This window comes from Lepisma saccharinum, chromosome 7, assembly GCF_977018435.1.
Source record: "Lepisma saccharinum chromosome 7, izLepSacc3.1, whole genome shotgun sequence".
Lineage (NCBI taxonomy): Eukaryota > Metazoa > Arthropoda > Insecta > Zygentoma > Lepismatidae > Lepisma > Lepisma saccharinum.
In genome coordinates this window covers 28,738,594-28,757,590 of record NC_139235.1, presented here as the reverse complement: position 1 = coordinate 28,757,590, position 18,997 = coordinate 28,738,594, and the positions used below count along the sequence as shown (strand labels likewise).

At 38.5% G+C, this 18,997-nt stretch overlaps 1 protein-coding gene across 1 annotated transcript; it reads right to left on the bottom strand.

Annotated features, from left to right (window-relative positions):
* Positions 1–1,253: 1,253 nt before the first annotated feature.
* On the bottom strand, positions 1,254–16,432 carry LOC145990397 (engulfment and cell motility protein 1-like). The gene is made up of 4 exons (XM_083126093.1): positions 14,738–16,432; positions 9,652–9,827; positions 8,077–8,207; positions 1,254–1,417 (listed from the first exon to the last, which is right to left on the bottom strand). The coding sequence occupies exons 1-4, from the start codon at positions 16,430–16,432 to the stop codon at positions 1,254–1,256; spliced, it is 2,166 nt and encodes a 721-aa protein (XP_082982219.1).
* Positions 16,433–18,997: the final 2,565 nt, after the last annotated feature.

Below are 18,997 nucleotides of genomic sequence, written 5' to 3'. Positions count from 1 at the left end.
TCGTTGACAGCACGTTTGCATCCTGGTGTACAAACTCTACATGACTGCAAATCTTTCAAACACAGCAAGGAAACAAGAAAGAAAAACTCAGAGGAGAGAAGGTAATCGAAAAGTGACTCGTCATGTAAGATGTACTCTGTTCTTCAAATCTATTTTTAAAGGATAAAAATTTCATCTAATACGCCAGCAAATATGGTATTTCACTTCAACAACTTTAAAACTCATTGTTGGTTACAACTGCAATCATTGATAAAATCAGACATGCGTCAAAAGGGAGACTCTGGACGTATAATTTGCTAGAGATCAAATTTGTGAAAATCAGATTCAAGAAGTTGTTCTTCATGTTACATTTGGTATAAAGGCAAGAACATGCCAAGATGGAAGTCTGGAAGTTGAACTGTCCACTGACATAGTGAAACTAAGAAAAAGTCATAAAAATTATCTACTAAAATTATGCAACTCTCCATTTCGCTTTGCGAAAATTTTGTTAGTTGGAGGGGATACCATCGCCCCTCCCTTCGAGCACTGGTTGCCGCAAAAAAAAAAATATGAAGAGTTTGTCATCATATGCTTCTCATATGATCATCATATTTAAGTGATTTATGGTGGGTTTTTTGTGACAGTTCTTTGATGAATTTTAGTGTGTATTTTGCTGGTCTCGTTTACCATAGAGTGGGACAGTCCACATGTGCACTTTAATTATTTTAATTATACCATGTTATAGTTAGATATTCCTGATGTTTGAACTAGCTAAACATGTACACAAATATTCTGAGTGCACAGTTCTGGACAAACTTAAAGAAACTGGGACCTTATCTCCTGCACAATCTTGAGGATGTGAAGAGGGCATGCAGCCACCAATTCTAGTGAGGACACTAATGTCGACAGGGTGGCAGGTGTAGAATTCAATTTCATGTGAAGAGAGTGCAGGAAGGGAAATATGAAACATGCAAATGTAGCAGCACCATAAACCTAGCTCCAATCTATGGTTTCCCTGTCCATATATTCTGAAAAGTAGGGATGTACTGTTGAAAGTCTTTGATCTTTACGTTTTACCCAGATTTTAGCTCTAGTATATGCTCGAGTATTCTCAAATAAATCCTATGTATGCAGTGAAATTGCCCCAGTCTCCTCTACATATTTTATGCTGAACATAAGTGGACTCTGGGCATGGGTTGAACTAATAAATAAATTAAATGAAATTAAACATTTAAAAATAAGACATTAAATACTAATGTATAAATATAAATGAACTAATTTCGATAACATGCAAAATTGTAATCCGGAGGATCATCTGGTATCGGTGGACGTTCTTGAGGCATATCGATGTTGTCAGCATCCAGAAGGCGCAGCCTAATATCAACATTAAGTAATGCCTTCAGGTCGAGCTCTGCTCTCTTGCTAACCATTGGTTTTCCTAGAAAGAAGAATAAAATATTTGCACAAATCATTTTAAATTGTGACAACTCTTCTTTCATATCACATATAACCAGCGCTGTAGCCAGCATTTATTTTCGACTGGGGGACCAACCTTCGATAAAGTGTATTGTGAAATTGCTAGGAAAAAATAGTACTCAAGTAATGACTTAGGCCTCCCCGATGGCGCAGTGGTAGCTTCCTCGCCTTGTAATCAAGGGGTCCCGGGTTTGATACCCGGTGGAGGCACATATTGGTTCGGATCACAATTTAAACTGTAGGTCCAGTCCCAATTAGCCTTACTGTGCATACAGTGGACTTAAAACACCAAATCAATCCAATCCAATCAAGTAATGACTTACAATGTACCTGACACTAAATATATAAATTTTGTCAGCTGCACTGATACGATATTACTTTTGCCAAAACATTATAAAACAAATTCGATTCAACAGAAGAAAATTTAAGATTTTCATAATTATTGTGCAAAATGAAGGTAAAATTTGGGAGAAACACCAACAATTGCGTAAAATGCTAAATTTGCATGATTTGCAACTTACTATGAAGAAAGAGTGTCTTTAACATGTCATTATATCCACAATCTGGCAATATAATGTTCTTTGTTATTATCATGATTGTGAAAAGTCAGGTTTCTTCATGTAAAGTATACAATAATATTTTTTTTAAAAAATTAATAGCTTGCTGCATTCTATTTTGATGTGTTCATTATCTTTAATTAGCATTTTTTAAACTAACAAAAAACCTTATAAAAGTAAGTGTAGTGACTAAGCCAATTTAAAACTTGATGTTTGACACATTTTACAAATATTTTTTGTTTCAAGAGTTACAAAGGGAATTAATCTCAGTCAAGGATGTATTTTTTTTGGGGGGGGGGGGGGTCTGAAAGACTTATCAAGCACTAAAAATAAATAATGAATATATACTTGTTTAGTATTTGTTGTATACTTGAGGGTTATTTATTTCCACTGAACTCAATGGAAGGCAAGGACTTTATTGGGATCACACAGTTTTGAATGATAGCACCAAAGAAGTTTTGGTTTGGTTTGGTTTGAGGTTTTAAGTCCACTTTATGCACAGTAAGGCTAATCGGGACTGGACCTACAGTTTAAAGTGAGATCCGAACCACTTGTGCCTCCACCGGGGATTGAACCCAGGACCCCTTGATTACAAGGCAATGACGCTACCACTGCACCATGGGGGAGGCCCTCAAAGAAGTTTTATACACATTACTACCTAAATTATATGCATAAAATATTAATAAGAACCTTTGCTTTTCCTCACTGGATGTAGCATTCTTTTTTGTTATTCAATAAATATTCAATTCTTTGCATATTTGACATTAATTTCCTTGCCAGGCCATTTCTTTTTATACAAATTTTGATATTCTAAACCTACACATAAGCTAGATAATAAACATGTTCTGTCATATTGTATTCTTATACCATCTTTTTACCTATTCATGCAATAAAAATAACATAATTAATTTAATATTTTAATTAATGTTAGTTTAATTTAATATAATACTTTTAATTTAAGCATTTATATTATTATTAATATAATTATATCTGAGATACTGGGTTCAGACCAAACCCTGAAATATATTTCTAGATATGTATCAGTGTCAGTTTGTAACAGTCTGAATGAAGACATTCGTTCAGATATGAGTCTCCCATTTAGGAGTTGCAATCAGTCTGTCACGGAACTTTCATCTGATAAAACACGAATTGTGTCAGTGCAGAGTTCATCCAAAACAGGTTTCATTCAGGGGACGCAATGGGACAACACAGGCTAATACCGTATTCCTTGGCATCCCAATACTTCTCCTCCAACCTGGAGACATGTGCAATTGGCTATCTATTGGCTGTCTGACCCATCTCATCATGTTGTGCTACTCTAGTATGAATTGATGGCAATCCTAATCGAACTGTTGTTGCAGTACTCAATGCATTTCCTGAATGGAATCAATTTGTATGAATATCTTCACTCTGCAGTGATTCATGTCTGAACTGCCAATGTTCCATGGCAGACTGATTGCAAGCCTTGCAACTGCCTAAGCATGGGAGATTCCTGCTCATGCATGCCTACATTAGGATAGGGTTATTAACTAAAATTGGTAGTTAACAATATGAGCCACCCTATATATTTACATGTAATATCTTCAAGTTCTATTGTGGGATGGAAGTCAAGAAATGCCTTATAAATATTGGCTTTAACAATGTTTAAATCACCCTCTCCCAATTCACCTTTAACAACATCTTTATTTATAAGGGGCATTCAAAAATTATTGGTCAATTTGTAAGTCTACATCTTCATCAATAATGAACAGAAATTCATGATGTTAGCACCATTTGAAACAGGAATATTTGAATTTTTACACAGATTCTAAATGCATTCAATGTGTGCCCCATGCAGGATTCTTAAAGGTCCAGGAATTTTAAATAAATCCAATTCCAGTCCAGGAGAGAAAATCAGCAAGCATAAATGGGTTCTGGAATGTAAAGAACCTTTTTATCTGTAAAGAATTTCAATTCGGTCCAGAAACCTTCTTTCCAGATGAATTTAAATACGGTCCAGGAACTTTTTTTCTGGATGAATTTAAATACGGTCCAGGAACCTTTTTTCTGAATGAATTTAAATACAGTCCAGGAACCTTTTTTCTGGATGAATTTAAATAGGGTCCAGGAACTTTTTTCTGAATCAATTTATTCGATCCAGGAACCTTTTTTACAGGATCAATTTAAATACTGTTCGGGAACCTTTTCTCTTTTCCAAATCAGTTTATATAGGGTCCAAGTTCCATATTTAAATGAAACAATATGCAACTTGGATCGCATTTTAAATTGTGTGAGAAAAAAGGTTCCGGTCATATTGAAGAACCCAATAGAATATATGGGTTCTTGAACCTTCAACAACCCTGCTTCTCATTACAGACCTGATGAAAAACAATTATCCACTTGAGCATGAAAGATGGGTGAAAATGGGCGAAATGCAAACACTGCAGTCACATTACCCCTCTCCATGTAGCCCCATTCTCTCGTGAGTGTTCCTCCCCTTGGTTGAGACATCTTGACTCACTACTTGCACAGAGACTTGATTTTGTTTGCTTGCTTGTTGCCTTCATTGAAAAGAATGTTTGAATAGCCATCCCACCACGCTGCAATGTAAATCTTAGGGCAACCAAGTGAAGAATGGCAATGAAGCCCCATTTGCTCCAAATTTCCTTGCATAAAGTACAATTTCCCTTGATGTAGCAACACTGGCCGTCCCTGTTTTGATAGCTGCTGGGAGCACAGCAGCCTCACGTTACCTCATCCAAGGCTCCTATTGGCTGCGGTTCCTGGATCGGATGCCAGAGCAACACGTGACTCACATTGAACTCAATGTGAAGTCACATAATTCTAGTCCTTTGCCTAACGAGGATTGTTTTGGAACTTCTAAGAATTGGTCAGAGATCGCATTGCAATTGGAACAAAAGCATGTGCATTAGAAGGGCACATCTGTTCTGAACGTGCAGGGAAAATTTCATCGCCACTCTTCCAACAGTCTGGTTTCCATAGGCACGTGAAGGAGCAAAAGTGCAAGTGATGTGACAACATGGAACAAAAGGAAGTTTGTGTGGTCATCAAGTTTCTGGTGAAGAAGGTATTAAATGCGACAGCCATCAAAGCCAAATTGGACATAGTGTTGGGAGACTCTGCCCCATTATTTGCCACTGTTAGCAAGTGGACGACTCTGTTCAAGGTGGGATGGGACAGTGCTGAAAATTACCCTTGCAGTGGACGTCCGCCAACCGCCATCACACCAGAAACAATCGATAAAGTCCATGATATGGTGCTGACTGACCGAAGATTGAAAGTGTGGGAGATAGTTCATGAAGTGGGCATCTCGGTAGACCGAGTACACCACATTCTTACTGAAGAGTTGCATGACGAAGCTTTCGGCAAGCCTACTTACACCGGAGCAAAAATGCATTCGTGCAGTGACTTCCACTTAATGTTTGGCGCTTTTCCAGAAGAATCCTCAAGAGTTTCGGCAGCGTTACGCCACTATGGATGAAACTTTGGTTCATCACTACACACCTGAGACAAAAGAGCAGTCCAAGCAGTGGAAGCATGCAGATTCCCTGCCACCAAAGAAGGCAAAGGTGGTTGTGACAGGCAATTTTGCAGACCTGGACGAATCCACATATTCTGCTGGTTTCAAGGCATTGGAAGGCCGTTGGCAGAAGTGCATTAACCTTCGAGGAGATTATCTTAAAAAATAAAACCTCAATCACTCTGATATTGTGTTTCTTTCTATCCAATTCTTGGGTGGGGGCAAGGAATGCTCTTTCTTCTCGTGAGAAGAAGGAGAAAGAAGATTGGGAGGAAGGGAGGGGGAGAGAGAGAGAGAGAGAGAGAGAGAGAGAGAGAGAGAGAGAGAGAGAGAGAGAGAGAGAGAGAGACACCCCAATGAAAGAAGAGGAAAAAGGGAAGAACGGACCTTTTCTTCCCCTCTCATGTCCTCCCTTCTCTCCTCTCTCTCTCTCTCTTGAGAGGAAAGAAGAGTTGGGACCCTAACCCCCTGGGGGAAAAAGAGGAAGAAGAAGCTTTCTCTCTCTATCTCTCCCTATCTCTCTCTCCCCCTCCCTCCCCCACAAGAAGGAAGGGAGGGAGGGAGAGAGAGAAGGGGTAGAGGAGAGAAAAGAAGTGAGACCCCCTACCCAACCCCAACCCTGACTTCTCCTCCTTTACTCAGAAGAGGAGAGACCAAAAAAGGCAGAGAGAGAGAGAGAGAGAGAGAGAGAGAGGATAGGGAAGAGAGAAAGCTTTGAGAGAACGAAAGAAAGAGCTTCTCTTTAAAATACAGTCCAGGAATCTTTTTTCAACAATGAAACAATATGCAACTTGGACCGAATTTAAATTGTGCAAGAAAAAAGGTTCCAATCCTGCAGCAGAACCCAATATATCACATTAGAATTTATGGGTTCCTGGACCTTTTAACAACCCTGGCCCCACGTGTAGCAGGCAGGACTACGCGGTACTCCCATTCTTGCCAAACCTTCTCAAGCATGTTTTGTGTGAAGTTTCTGATGTCGATATTGGCCTTCGCAATTCCAGCAGTGTCTGTAGAAGTGAAGGAATATAAGCATGGAGTTCGATGAAACCCCAAAGGAAGAAATCACACACTTTGAGGTCTGGTGCAGTGACTGGGTAAACCACCATAGAAAACAACACAAAATTATGCTTGAGCATCATGTCTATCTGCTGGTTACTTACGAGGGTCACTATTTATATTTTGAGCCTAACAATGAAAAAACAGGAATTTGGCATTGAAAACTGCTTTATTGTTTTTCGAAGTATTCTCCTTTATGGTCAATACACTTTTGCATTCGTTCGAACCATTTTTCAAAGCAGTTTTTCCAATCTTCTTGAGACACCTCCATAATATCGTTCTTGAATGCATTAACGGCGTCTTCCGCCGACGAAAATCTTTGTCCATGCAATTTATTCTTGACATTCGGGAACAAGAAGTAGTCATTGGGTGCCAAATCAGGACTGTACGGCGGATGACCCATCAATTCGATTTTTTGACTGTTCATAAAGTCGGTTGTTAGACGAGATGTGTGACAGCTGGCATTGTCTTGATGAAGAATGATCCGACGGCGTTTGTTTGTTTTCCGTATTTGACCGAAGACCTCTGGCAAACAAATTGTTGTGTACCATTCAGAGTTGACCGTTCTACGTTCCTCTAAAGGCACAGTTGCCACATGACCAGTTTTCCCGAAAAAACAGGCGACCATTTGTTTCGATGTGCTTCGAGAGCGAACAACTTTTGTTGGATTGGGTTCATCTTGAAACACCCATACAGTCGACTGCTGTTTACGTTCCGGCTCATATGCATATATCCATGATTCGTCACCTGTTACAATCTTATATACGTCTTTTGAAGCACCACGATTGTATTTATTGAGCATTTGTTTGCACCAATTGACGCGAGCGTCTTTTTGAGTTCTTGTCAAATTGTGTGGGATCCAACGAGAACATACCTTTCTCTCAGCTAAATGATCATGTAATATTTTATATATGCTGGTGGAACTAATGCCTATGGTTGCCTCAATCTCACAGTATGTCACATGACGATCTTGCAGTATTAGGTTTTGCACAGCATCAATGTTTTCTTGAACAACAACTGATTTTGGACGACATTCGCGAATCTCGTCGGTGAGCGAATGGCGGCCACGATTAAATTCGTTATACCAGCATTTCACAGTGGCATAGGATGGGGCTTCATCGCCAAATGTGGAAGTAAGTTGATAGATGCACTCTTGTCTTGATAATCCACGTCGAAAATCGTAAAAAATCATCGCACGAAAATGTTCACGAGTTAATTCCATTTTATTGTTGTCGCACAATCTCCAAGGCAACATTAAACAACACAAATGAAGCTATTGACAAAACATTTGAAGTACGTTATGGTCAATAATGCCAGACGATTCCGTGCAAACGTCAAATCGCGCCTAACTTCAATCAGTGTTGCCAAGGCTCAAAATATAAATAGTGACCCTCGCTTAGAACAAAAAAGAATAAATAGGTCCAATCTTTGCTTAACACCCTGCTATACTAAATTCAGACTCTTACTCATTATCATCACACTTACCTAAGAGAACATTTATTGCATCTGTCCAGTAATCAAATGTACCTTCATCAGGTGCAACGAAGTCCAGTGTTGATGTTTCTCCTGTTGCCAGTACTAAAGAAAAGGCAAGCTCCTGGTAAGATTTACGTCCCCTGCAATGCAGACCAATTTGAATTAGGTAGAAAAGTGTCAAATTGGAATAAGTAAATTAATACACAATAATATTCTACCATTAAGGCTTGGCTGGACCTTTGGCCACTGCCAGGTCAGTTGTTTTCAAAGTTTCCTCTTCTTTCAAAAAAACTGCTATGATGTTCCAAAATCTGCAAAATTGCATCAGCTTTGAATTCCTTCTAGAGCATCGATGTGAATTTTTGTGTGGTTTACTTTTGCTGTTATCTAGATATTCTCAATAGTTTCATGAATATGCAAGTCTATTAAACTATTGATAATATCTAGACAATAGCAAAGCAAACCACACAAAAATTCACATCAATGCTCTAGAATGAATTCTAGGCTGACATAATTTTTCATATTTTGGAATGCGATAGTGTTTTTTTGAAAGAAAAGGAAAATTCGAAAAACATCTGCATTAGTGGCAGCCAAAGGTCCACCGAGCCTTACATGACATATTATAAAGGTAATAAATAAAGGTCTGTCGGATTTTCACCCAACATCTTTAAAAGTCAGAAAGCAGTGTGAAACAGATCTGGCAGATGAAATGCAGTCCTCATCAACAGTAAAGACCTGTTTTCAGTATAATGGACAACCACGGATCTCACTGTTGTAAAACTCTGTGGGATGCAAACTAAACAAGTACTGCGGATTGCATCCGATCTAGTTTTTTTTTTTGTTTTTTTGTGTGAATAGAACAAATGGTGACCTTCCGTACCCCCTTGAGAAGCTTGAAAATATTTAGTGGGTTGGAAAGATTGTTATTCATATGAACATTTTTTGTTGTTTTTAGCATGTGGAAATGCGTTATAAGTGATTTTATGTGGTATGAATTATGACGTCGTGGACACGAGGAATGCTTACGATGTTAGGTTAGGTCTGTTATGTTTGGTTCCCTTAGTATAAATATTGTTGAAGTGAACGTCGGGAGTGGAAAGTATGCTACCAAACATGTTGTCACATTGTTCTATGATGTTTCAAATTTACGATTTCTTGAATAGAATGCCTGCGTGTTTATTTGTGAGTTGCCAAGAACAAGAAATATGTGAAGTGTAACAGACTTTATTTTTTAAAAATTACTCTTTTTTCTCATGGTGATAGTAATTCCGTGTTATCATTCGATATCCACCATTGATTTCTTGCATGTATGACAAAATATTCAAATAAGTTGAAGAAATGTCTTCAACTTATATAGGCTCCTGGGTCTTGAGCTCATACAATAAGTTTCCTATTATCATCATCAGATGTGTACTTGGTATAATGGTCCTTCCCGGACTAGTAATAAAGCTCTTTAATTTAAAACTATCATGCTCATTTTATTTGTATTGAACTGAGTGTTAGTTAGAAACTTTGTGTACTGATCATAATTTAAAACATATGCAGATGTCGTTATTAACCTTATTACGTAATACATATATTTACCTTACTTCCTTCATGTGTGGACAGTCTTTCCCAGTGATTATATTAATGATACTACTGATTGCAATCTGTTGATTAAGCTTGTCAAAATCAATTTCCTCTGTTCCTTTCAAGTTTCCATAATGCAAAGTTTTATGGTTTGGAGCAAGGCAAGCTGACCAAAATTTACCTTTCATTCTCTAAAAAAAGAAAGAAAATTTTATGCTTCAAAATTCAGTCTACTGATTGTAGATCAATAGGTATTATGAAACACCTGCGGTTTTCAGTAACTGAATTGTATTGCTACTGTTTTCTACTTTAGTCTGTTGTTCTCTATAGATTTCAGTAGATCAACGAGTGTTCCGAAGCAGTTGCAGTTTCCAGTAGCTGAATAGTATTGCTATTACGGAACTGAACTGCTAATAATTTCCAATGATTTTTCAGCATATCAATGGGTGCCTTGAAACTTGCCCGGAACTTTCATATCACAGGTCCTCCTTGGAAGCCTTGTAACAAAACAGGTACTTTAGTATTATACATACTCCCTCATTTGTCTATATTAAATTATATTCCCCTCACAGCCATACTTTAGTATTATACGGATTACCTCATTTGTCTACATTAAACTACAGGGTGGCTCAATAAGTCACTTAACACCTCCAGTACAAGGCCACTGCGGCATGGAACGTGAAAATGGAGATGACCAATCGTTGCCTGGCCAAGTGGAGACCACATTGATGTCACCTGCATGGTCGGCAGCCATCTTGATGTCCGCCATCTTGAGTTCAATTTCAGAAATTTAAATGGGAAGGGGGTCGTGCGACATATCAAAATGGGTTAGAATTTTACCAGGAAAACAACTGTAACATTTGCTTTCACCTAACTTTTAAATTTAAGGGCGATTTCCGCATTGGAGAGTGACACATCCTTTCCTTTTTGCTTAAATGTTTATTGTTCAAATTATCGTTAGTATATGATTATGTGGTATTTATTGTTTAGACCAATCACTGAAAATGTCCGGATATTGACTTACCAGCATATACATATCTTGTAGTATTGGTTGACATGGGAATTACGATTGTGTTTTGTCTTTACATAAAAGTTTAAAAGAGTGATGATGTGAATTGATCGTGTCAAGAGTAGCACATTTCTTTTTTCACTGATGTGAACTAAAATGCCACTAACACGTGAGGAACGGATTGCCATCATATTGATGTCAGGGGAGAGAAGTACGCGTGACATTGCCACAGACTTCAATAACCGCAATCCTGCAAGACAACCGGTGTCACATGTGGCTGTCAGCCAGTTGCTGGCAAAGTTTCAAGATACTGGATCTGTGGACGACAAGCCGCGACATGGACGTCCGAAAACAGCCACGGATGTAGCGGTGTTGGCATCATTTGCAAAGTTCCCAACCCGTAGCACATGGAGACTGGCGCTGGAAAGCGATGTCAGCAGGGGTTCAATTCAAAGGATTGTACACGACCACCACTGGCATCCGTATAAGATACAGCTGCAGCAGCACCTTAGTGAGGACGATCCAGACAGGCATTTGCAGTTTTGTGAGTGAGCTATAGCACATCTGCAATGCGACCCTGCCGTCGGTAGCAAGATTCTGTTCAGTGATGAGGCTAATTTTTATGTGTCGGCGGAGGTGAATAAGCAAAATCTGCGGTACTTGTCACCCGAAAATCCACATTGGACAGATCCCAGCAAGGTGATGGGAGGCGGGAAGCTAATGGTGTGGTGTGGTACTTGGGGTTCCCGACTTGTTGGTCCATTTTTCATTGAGGGCAACGTAAATGCAGAGGGCTGCTTGCTTCTGCTATGGGAGCAGATTTTACCATCCTTACTGTCCGAGGATGGGAGCTATCCTGAATGGTTCCAGCAAAATGGTGCTCCACCGCACTATGGGATGATAGTCCGTCAGTACCTGGATCAACCCTCACCACTGGATTGGTCGCCGAGGGACTGTGGAATAGCCTGTACGCTCACCTGACCTGACACCATTGGACTTTTACCTCTGGGGACACCTGAAAGCCATGGTGTATGTTACAAAAATCAGGGCTCTGGCCCATTTGCACACACGCATTGTGGATGCCTGTACTGCAATAACTCCTGAGGTTCTTCAGAATGTGGTAAGGTCATGGGAGAGACGATTACACGTGTGTGTTGCGCAGAGGGACGTCATATTGATCATGTGTTATAACTTTGTGGTATTGTTAACTCTGCAACAATTAAAGTTAGGTGAATACAAATGTCACAGTTGTTTTCCTGGTGAAATTCTAGCCCATTTTGAAGTCACACGACCCCCCTTCCCATTTAAATTTCTGAAGTTGAATTCAAGATCGCAGACATTAAGATGGCTGCCGACCATGCAGGTGACGTCAATGTGGTTCCCCCTTGGCCAAGCAACGATTGGTCATCGCCATTTTCACGTTCCATGCCGCAGTGGCCTTGTACTAGTGGTGTTAAGTGACTTATTGAGCCACCCTGTATATTCCCCTTGCAAACATGATTTTGTCGATCCTGAAACTGGGACTAATACACCTAACCTAATCTAACCAGGTAGTCCGTATAATACTAAAGTACCACAAAACATTCTAGGTTTGATAGCCAGTGGATGAAAATTGCAGTGGTTTGGATCCCACTTTAAACTGTAGGTCCAGGCCAGAGCAACCTAACTGAGCATAGACATACTTTTAACATATCTCTAGTGCTCAAAGTAGGGGGAAAATGGGAGGGGGGTGCTAACCCCCAGTTAAGAAAATTTGTGCAAAGCATCCCCCAGCTAGGATAATTTGCGTACCTTCTTCTGTCTCCATGTTGAACCATACAAGCATTTTTGCAGTTATCCCCAAACTAGAACAAGCATCGCTCCAACTAGGAATTCCTACTTCGAGCACTGTATACATGTACATACATGCAAAACGCAATTTATGATTGAAAAATAAATAATGAGAACAGTACAGGTCAAAGTCCTTACGACTAAGAGGGTCACTATTTATATTTTGGGCCTTGGCAACACTGATTGAAGTTAGGCGCGATTTGACGTTTGCACGGAATCGTCTGGCATTATTGACCATAACGTACTTCAAATGGTTTGTCAATAGCTTCATTTCTGTTGTTTATGTTGCCTTGGAGATTGCGCGACAACAATAAAATGGAATTAACTCGTGAACATTTTCGTGCGATGATTTTTTATGATTTTCGACATGGATTATCAAGACAAGAGTGCATCGATCAACTTACTTCCACATTTGGCGATGAAGCTCCATCCTTTGCCACTGTGAAACGCTGGTATAACAAATTTAATCGTGGCCGCCATTCGCTCACCGACGAGATTCGCGAAGGTCGTCCAAAATCAGTTGTTGTTCAAGAAAACATTGATGCTGTGCAAAACCTAATACTGCAAGATCGTCATGTGACATACTGTGAGATTGAGGCAACCATAGGCATTAGTTCCACCAGCATATATAAAATATTACATGATCATTTAGCTGTGAGAAAAGTATGTTCTCGTTGGATCCCACACAATTTGACAAAAACTCAAAAAGACGCTCGCATCAATTGGTGCAAACAAATGCTCAATAAATCGTGGTGCTTCAAAAGACGTATATAAGATTGTAACAGGTGACGAATCATGGATATATGCATATGAGCCGGAACGTAAACAGCAGTCGACTGTATGGGTGTTTCAAGATGAACCCAATCCAACAAAAGTTGTTCGCGCTCGAAGCACATCAAAACAAATGGTCGCTTTTTTTTTTTCGGGAAAACTGGTCATGTGGCAACTGTGCCTTTAGAGGAACGTAGAACGGTCAACTCTGAATGGTACACAACAATTTGTTTGCCAGAGGTCTTCGGTCAAATACGGAAAACAAACAAACGCCATCGGATCATTCTTCATCAAGACAATGCCAGCTGTCACACATCTCGTCTAACAACCGACTTCATGAACAGTCAAAAAATCGAATTGATGGGTCATCCGTCGTACAGTCCTGATTTGGCACCCAATTACTTCTTCTTGTTCCCGAATGTCAAGAATAAATTGCGTGGACAACGATTTTCGTCGGCGGAAGACGCCGTTAATGCATTCAAGAACGATATTATGGAGGTGTCTCAAGAAGATTGGAAAAACTGCTTTGAAAAATGGTTCGAACGAATGCAAAAGTGTATTGACCATAAAGGAGAATACTTCGAAAAACAATAAAGCAGTTTTCAATGCCAAATTCCTGTTTTTTCATTGTTAGGCTCAAAATATAAATAGTGACCCTCGTAGCATTTTCTTTCTTCCTTGCTCAACATTGCAACCATTAGCACAATGGCCTTCTTCTCAAACTTTGAAACTTTTGTTCTGTCCAAAACATATAAACCAGGCAGAAAGTAAATTATGAATGTTTAGTGAAGTTAATGGTTGTAACAGACATTCTAAGTATTAATGCTTTTAAAACTTCCAGTTTTGAAGTTCCAGTCATCATATTGATTGACTCAAATGTTGGACAAGGAGGGAAGAAAATACAGTTTGTAAGTACTTTGATGTTAATTATTCTGACGATTTTTAAAATTATATACCACAGTAGATAAAAAGATTTAGTTTTTATTTATGTGCTAGGCATACATTCATATGTATGCCATTATTATTGAAAAAAAAAAAAAGATTTACACCAACATTAAGTGCAGAAAAGAACATCAAGCTAATGGTGCCCATTTCAATGTTTCAACAATGAAAGCAAGGTGCATTGCATTCCACAGCTCCATGGTGACTGAAATGGCAGCTAGTGAGGAGTGGAATGCCCACCACCTCCCCTCCCACGATGCAACGCAATGAAAACAACAATCTGCAGGTTTTTACTTCCCCAGAAAAGAGAAGTTTCTACGACCGACTTCAGCACTGTGTGGATCAAAATGAGAGCCATTTGCAAGCTCTTATTTTCCGCACTTAATGTTGGTGTAAATCATATTTCTTATCCAATAACAATGGCATACATATGGCTGTAAGGCTAGCACATGAATAAAGATGAACTCTTTTTACTTACTGTATTATATCATTTTAAAAATCATCAGGTTTTTCTGTCTCACCCTGTATAACACTCATATTACAACTTACTTGACCACGTGACGAATACTTGGGAAACTTAGATCCCTTCACCAGCATTCTCAATCTATTTTGCTCGACAAGTTCAGTGTACTCGGGAGTTAATTCTTCTTTCAGTTCCAAAATGGACTGAAAGTTTTCTAATTCCCACTCTTCTTTTGATAACCATTCATCTTGCCGCATCTTTGATATCTCCGAGTATGGTAGTTTCTCCAGCTGAGACTTGAATAAGTCAATCGAAGCAGGAAACTTTATCAGCGTTTTGCTTATTTGCTCCTGCATTACATAAAGCAATTTCTGGTAGTCCTCGGCCGTAGCCTGCATCTCCTTGCGCGTCTTCTTCATAAGCATTAAAGCATGACAAACCAACTCTTCAAATGGATGATCGTGTGTGAAGAACATTGGGAAATATGATCTACCATGCTCGCTTGGTTGCTTCCCAACACGCAGTATCTTGCAAATTAGCCTCACCACATCCCTGCATGCTTCACCTAATGTACAACCATAATTGTCAGGTTTGACAAGAATTTCTAAAGCTAGTTTCTTAAACTCGTCCGGATAGTTCATAGCAAAATAGTCGAGGCACTCAAAGTCTAAAACGGAAAGTGGTGGGTTGCTAAAATGGATAATGGGTTGTTTCGAACATGACGGAAGTTGACTTATTTCGTAAACTGTAGAAAGCTTGCTTTTTGGTTTTGAGTAACTTTCATCTCCATATGCAACTATGGAAAATATATTTACTTTAGCAGAGATCTCAGTGTCTTCTAAATTCAAAATTTGTTTCAATTTGTCCTCTAACTGTGCAAGTACGGTTGTCTGGAAAACATACAGTTCATGTTCAATTCCATCTTTCAAGCCAGACTCAAAGTTGTTAAACAAAAGGTGTTCATTGATCACTTTTTCAATCTCCTGCGAATTCAAAATTTCCAGTATATTTTTCCTAGTATCATTGTCTGCCCTGAGCAAAATAGAGTTAATGAAAGTGATTGCATTTTGTCTTGTTCCATCCACTTGGCTTTGCAAATAATGCACAAGTTTTGTCAAAAGTGTTTCCCCATCAAACTTGTATTTACTGGAACTGTGGTCTACAAAGTTGTACAGAACGGACAGAACAACTTCGACCAAATTATCACCCAAAGATTCTACAGGGTTGATTACATAGCCAACCAATTTGGCAATGAAGTCATCATCTAACACATCAAAGGATATGTTACCGTTCTCCAACAGCTGAAGAAGCGAGGACAGTGCCTCACACAAACCGCAGTCATCTAGTAAACCGTCTTGGATTAGTGAAATCAGTAGCGTCAGTCCCTGCTTACTGATAAATTCTTGAGTAAAAGTTGGGTCGGTGCTGAGGTAAGCTAGCCGCACAAGATGTGCATGTTTTACAGGTTTTGTTGCTGATGTTAACTTTTCAATGCACACATCAACATTCTTCGTCGCTGAAAATGTCAGGTTAAGGATAGCGCCATTTGGCACTTCACCCCGGTTTTTTTCCGTGATATACTTGCACACATTACTCCCCTTGTTATACAGTTGCAGTGCATAGTTATCACCATCCCCCAGCTGAAATAAGTCACACAAATGCTGAGTTACTGAACTGAGAGAATCTTCCTCGTCAATCTTCAAAAGTTCATATTTTTTGCCGAACTGAATAGCAACACTGATAACTTTTGGTGCTGAAGTTCCACTTTCCACTTCACACATCTTTCTAAATGTAGTTTTGTAGAAAAACACCACGTACTGAACCAAAAGACTATTGAAATATGAACAAATTGGGTTTTATTAGATAAGAGAATTATCACTTTTCTTATCAAGATAAGATTAACTTCTCAAATACAAAAAGTTAAAATAAACATAGATTGCAGCATTCCCAATGGCTTACAAATCAAATATATACACAAAAAAGGAACATTTGTGTTTGCTTAAAAGTGTAGACCAGTCAATGAATGATGTAAATAATACAGAGTAATATCCTTTTTACGTAGTAGATGTCTGGAAACACTGCAATCTCATATAGTCAGTTATACAATTAGAGAAAATTCTTTTTATGCTACTATCTGTCAGTCTATTTAAAGTATAGTTATCTGGTTTACCGAAGAAGAGATACCATATTCTCCTAAAGCAACAACTTATTTCAAGTTTGCATTACAAGTTAGTTACGACACTATTTACAGTAATATTGAATTGGTCCAAGATAAACCTGCGAAAAATTATGGAAGGTATTTCCTATATTCATTACATCCTAACTAACTAACTCACTCACTCTCTAGCCTTTTTAAACCCGAAGGTTCATGGCTGCAGCAACACAGGCCTTCCATCTGTCCATATCCTGAGCAAGATCTATATACTCTTTTCCATCCCTACTGATTTCCCTTAGGTCCATCTCAACATTGTCCCTCCATCTTCGTCTTGGCCTTCCTACTGGTCTCTTACCATCAGGTTTACCAACAAGAATCCTGAAAACTCCTCTTTCCTCTCCCATTCATGCCACATGGCCTGCCCACCTAAGTCTTCTTGATTTAATTATTCTAATAATATCTGGACATGAATACAAATTATGTAGTTCTAAATTATGTAACCTTCTCCACTCACCTGTCTCCTCATCCCTTTTAGGTCCAAAGATTTTCCTAAGGATCCTATTTTCAAATACTGTCAATTTATGTTCCTCTTTCAATGTAAGGGACCAAGTTTCACATCCATATAATACTACAGGCAAAATTACTGTTTTGTATATTTTAACTTTTAGTTTCTTAGATATTAAACGAGAAGACAAAAGTTTATGAAGAGAGAGGTAACATGCATTTCCTGAATTAAGCCTACTTTTTATTTCCTCTTTAATATAATTTTCATTTGTTAATATTACTCCTAAGTATTCATTACATCCTATCTTCCTGAATTGAATTAAAACAATTGAACAAGCATCTCTTTAAAATTAGCAAGCTCACGAAGAAAGAAATTGGGAAATTGAAAATACTGTCTATCGCTGTGCACAATGTTGTACTCGACTGTATAATAAATATATTTAGTAGGAATGTACTGACAGTGGATTATTTGCTGGTGCCAATAATGCATTGAACTACATATTTAACGGAGAACTGGAATTCATCTCCTTCATCAAAACTCTTGTTGATTTTTAATTTGTGTGTGAGTGAATATACAGAGTGTCCACAAAGTCCTGCTACCATTGCAATGAAACATAGCTCCTAAACTATACGAGATAAAGACACGCGGTTTTTTGCAACGTGTTCTACAGCTCTCAAAGTTTTAATCAGCAGTGGTATTTTATTATTATTATTACACAAATTGCAGAAGTTCTCGAACAGGTTGATGCTGCTATGCTGCAGCGTGTATAGATGGAGATCGAATATTGTCTCGACGTCCTGAGAGCAACTAATATGTGGAAGTGTTGTAATTGTAAATAAAACTTTGAGAGCTGTAGAACACGTTGCAAAAAACCGCATGTCTTTATCTCATATAGTTTAGGAGTTAAGTTTCATTGTAACGGTAGCAGGACTTTGTGGATACGCTGTATATTAAAGAACACACAAAAAAAAATTAAAACGTCAGTTTGGTGAATCAGAGTGAAAGAATTTATAGATGTTAGGAATGAACAGATTTGAATGTTTTACCAACACTGATTTAAATAACTGATGTGATATACTGCAAATGTTCCATGAAGAATGGGACTGGTTCGTTAAACCCCTTAATTAGTGTATGAACTTGGCTGACTTCAATGACTACTGAATATTTAAGGCACTTAACTTTAGAGAACCAGGGTATATGAATTACAGTGGAACTCCGATTTTACGTTCCCGTTTTACATTTTTCTACATTATACATACAATCTTGATGATCTCAACAAAGTAAAATGCTATAAAATTTTCCTCTGTTTTACATTTTTCTGCATTTTAAGCTTTTTCAACTTGGTCCCCTGCAAAATATAATATCGACTTTCCACTGTATAGCTTTATAATAAAATGAGTTACACAATGACAGAATGTTGCACTACCTTACAAGTTACTTAGAAACATTGGACCAGTAAAATTATTAGAAACTGATTCCATACACTTTATATCATTAAAGGAATCCCCCACTAGCATAGTGGTGAATCTTATCATGTTGTAATCAAAGATTATCTGATCAATTCCTTGTGGAGACATATGAGGGGGTTCAGAGCACAAGTGGCGTAACTCCACCTTTCTTGGAAATGTATAACTTAGAAGTGTGAAGTATCAACATTTTAGTGTTAGAAGTAAATATCTCCTAAGT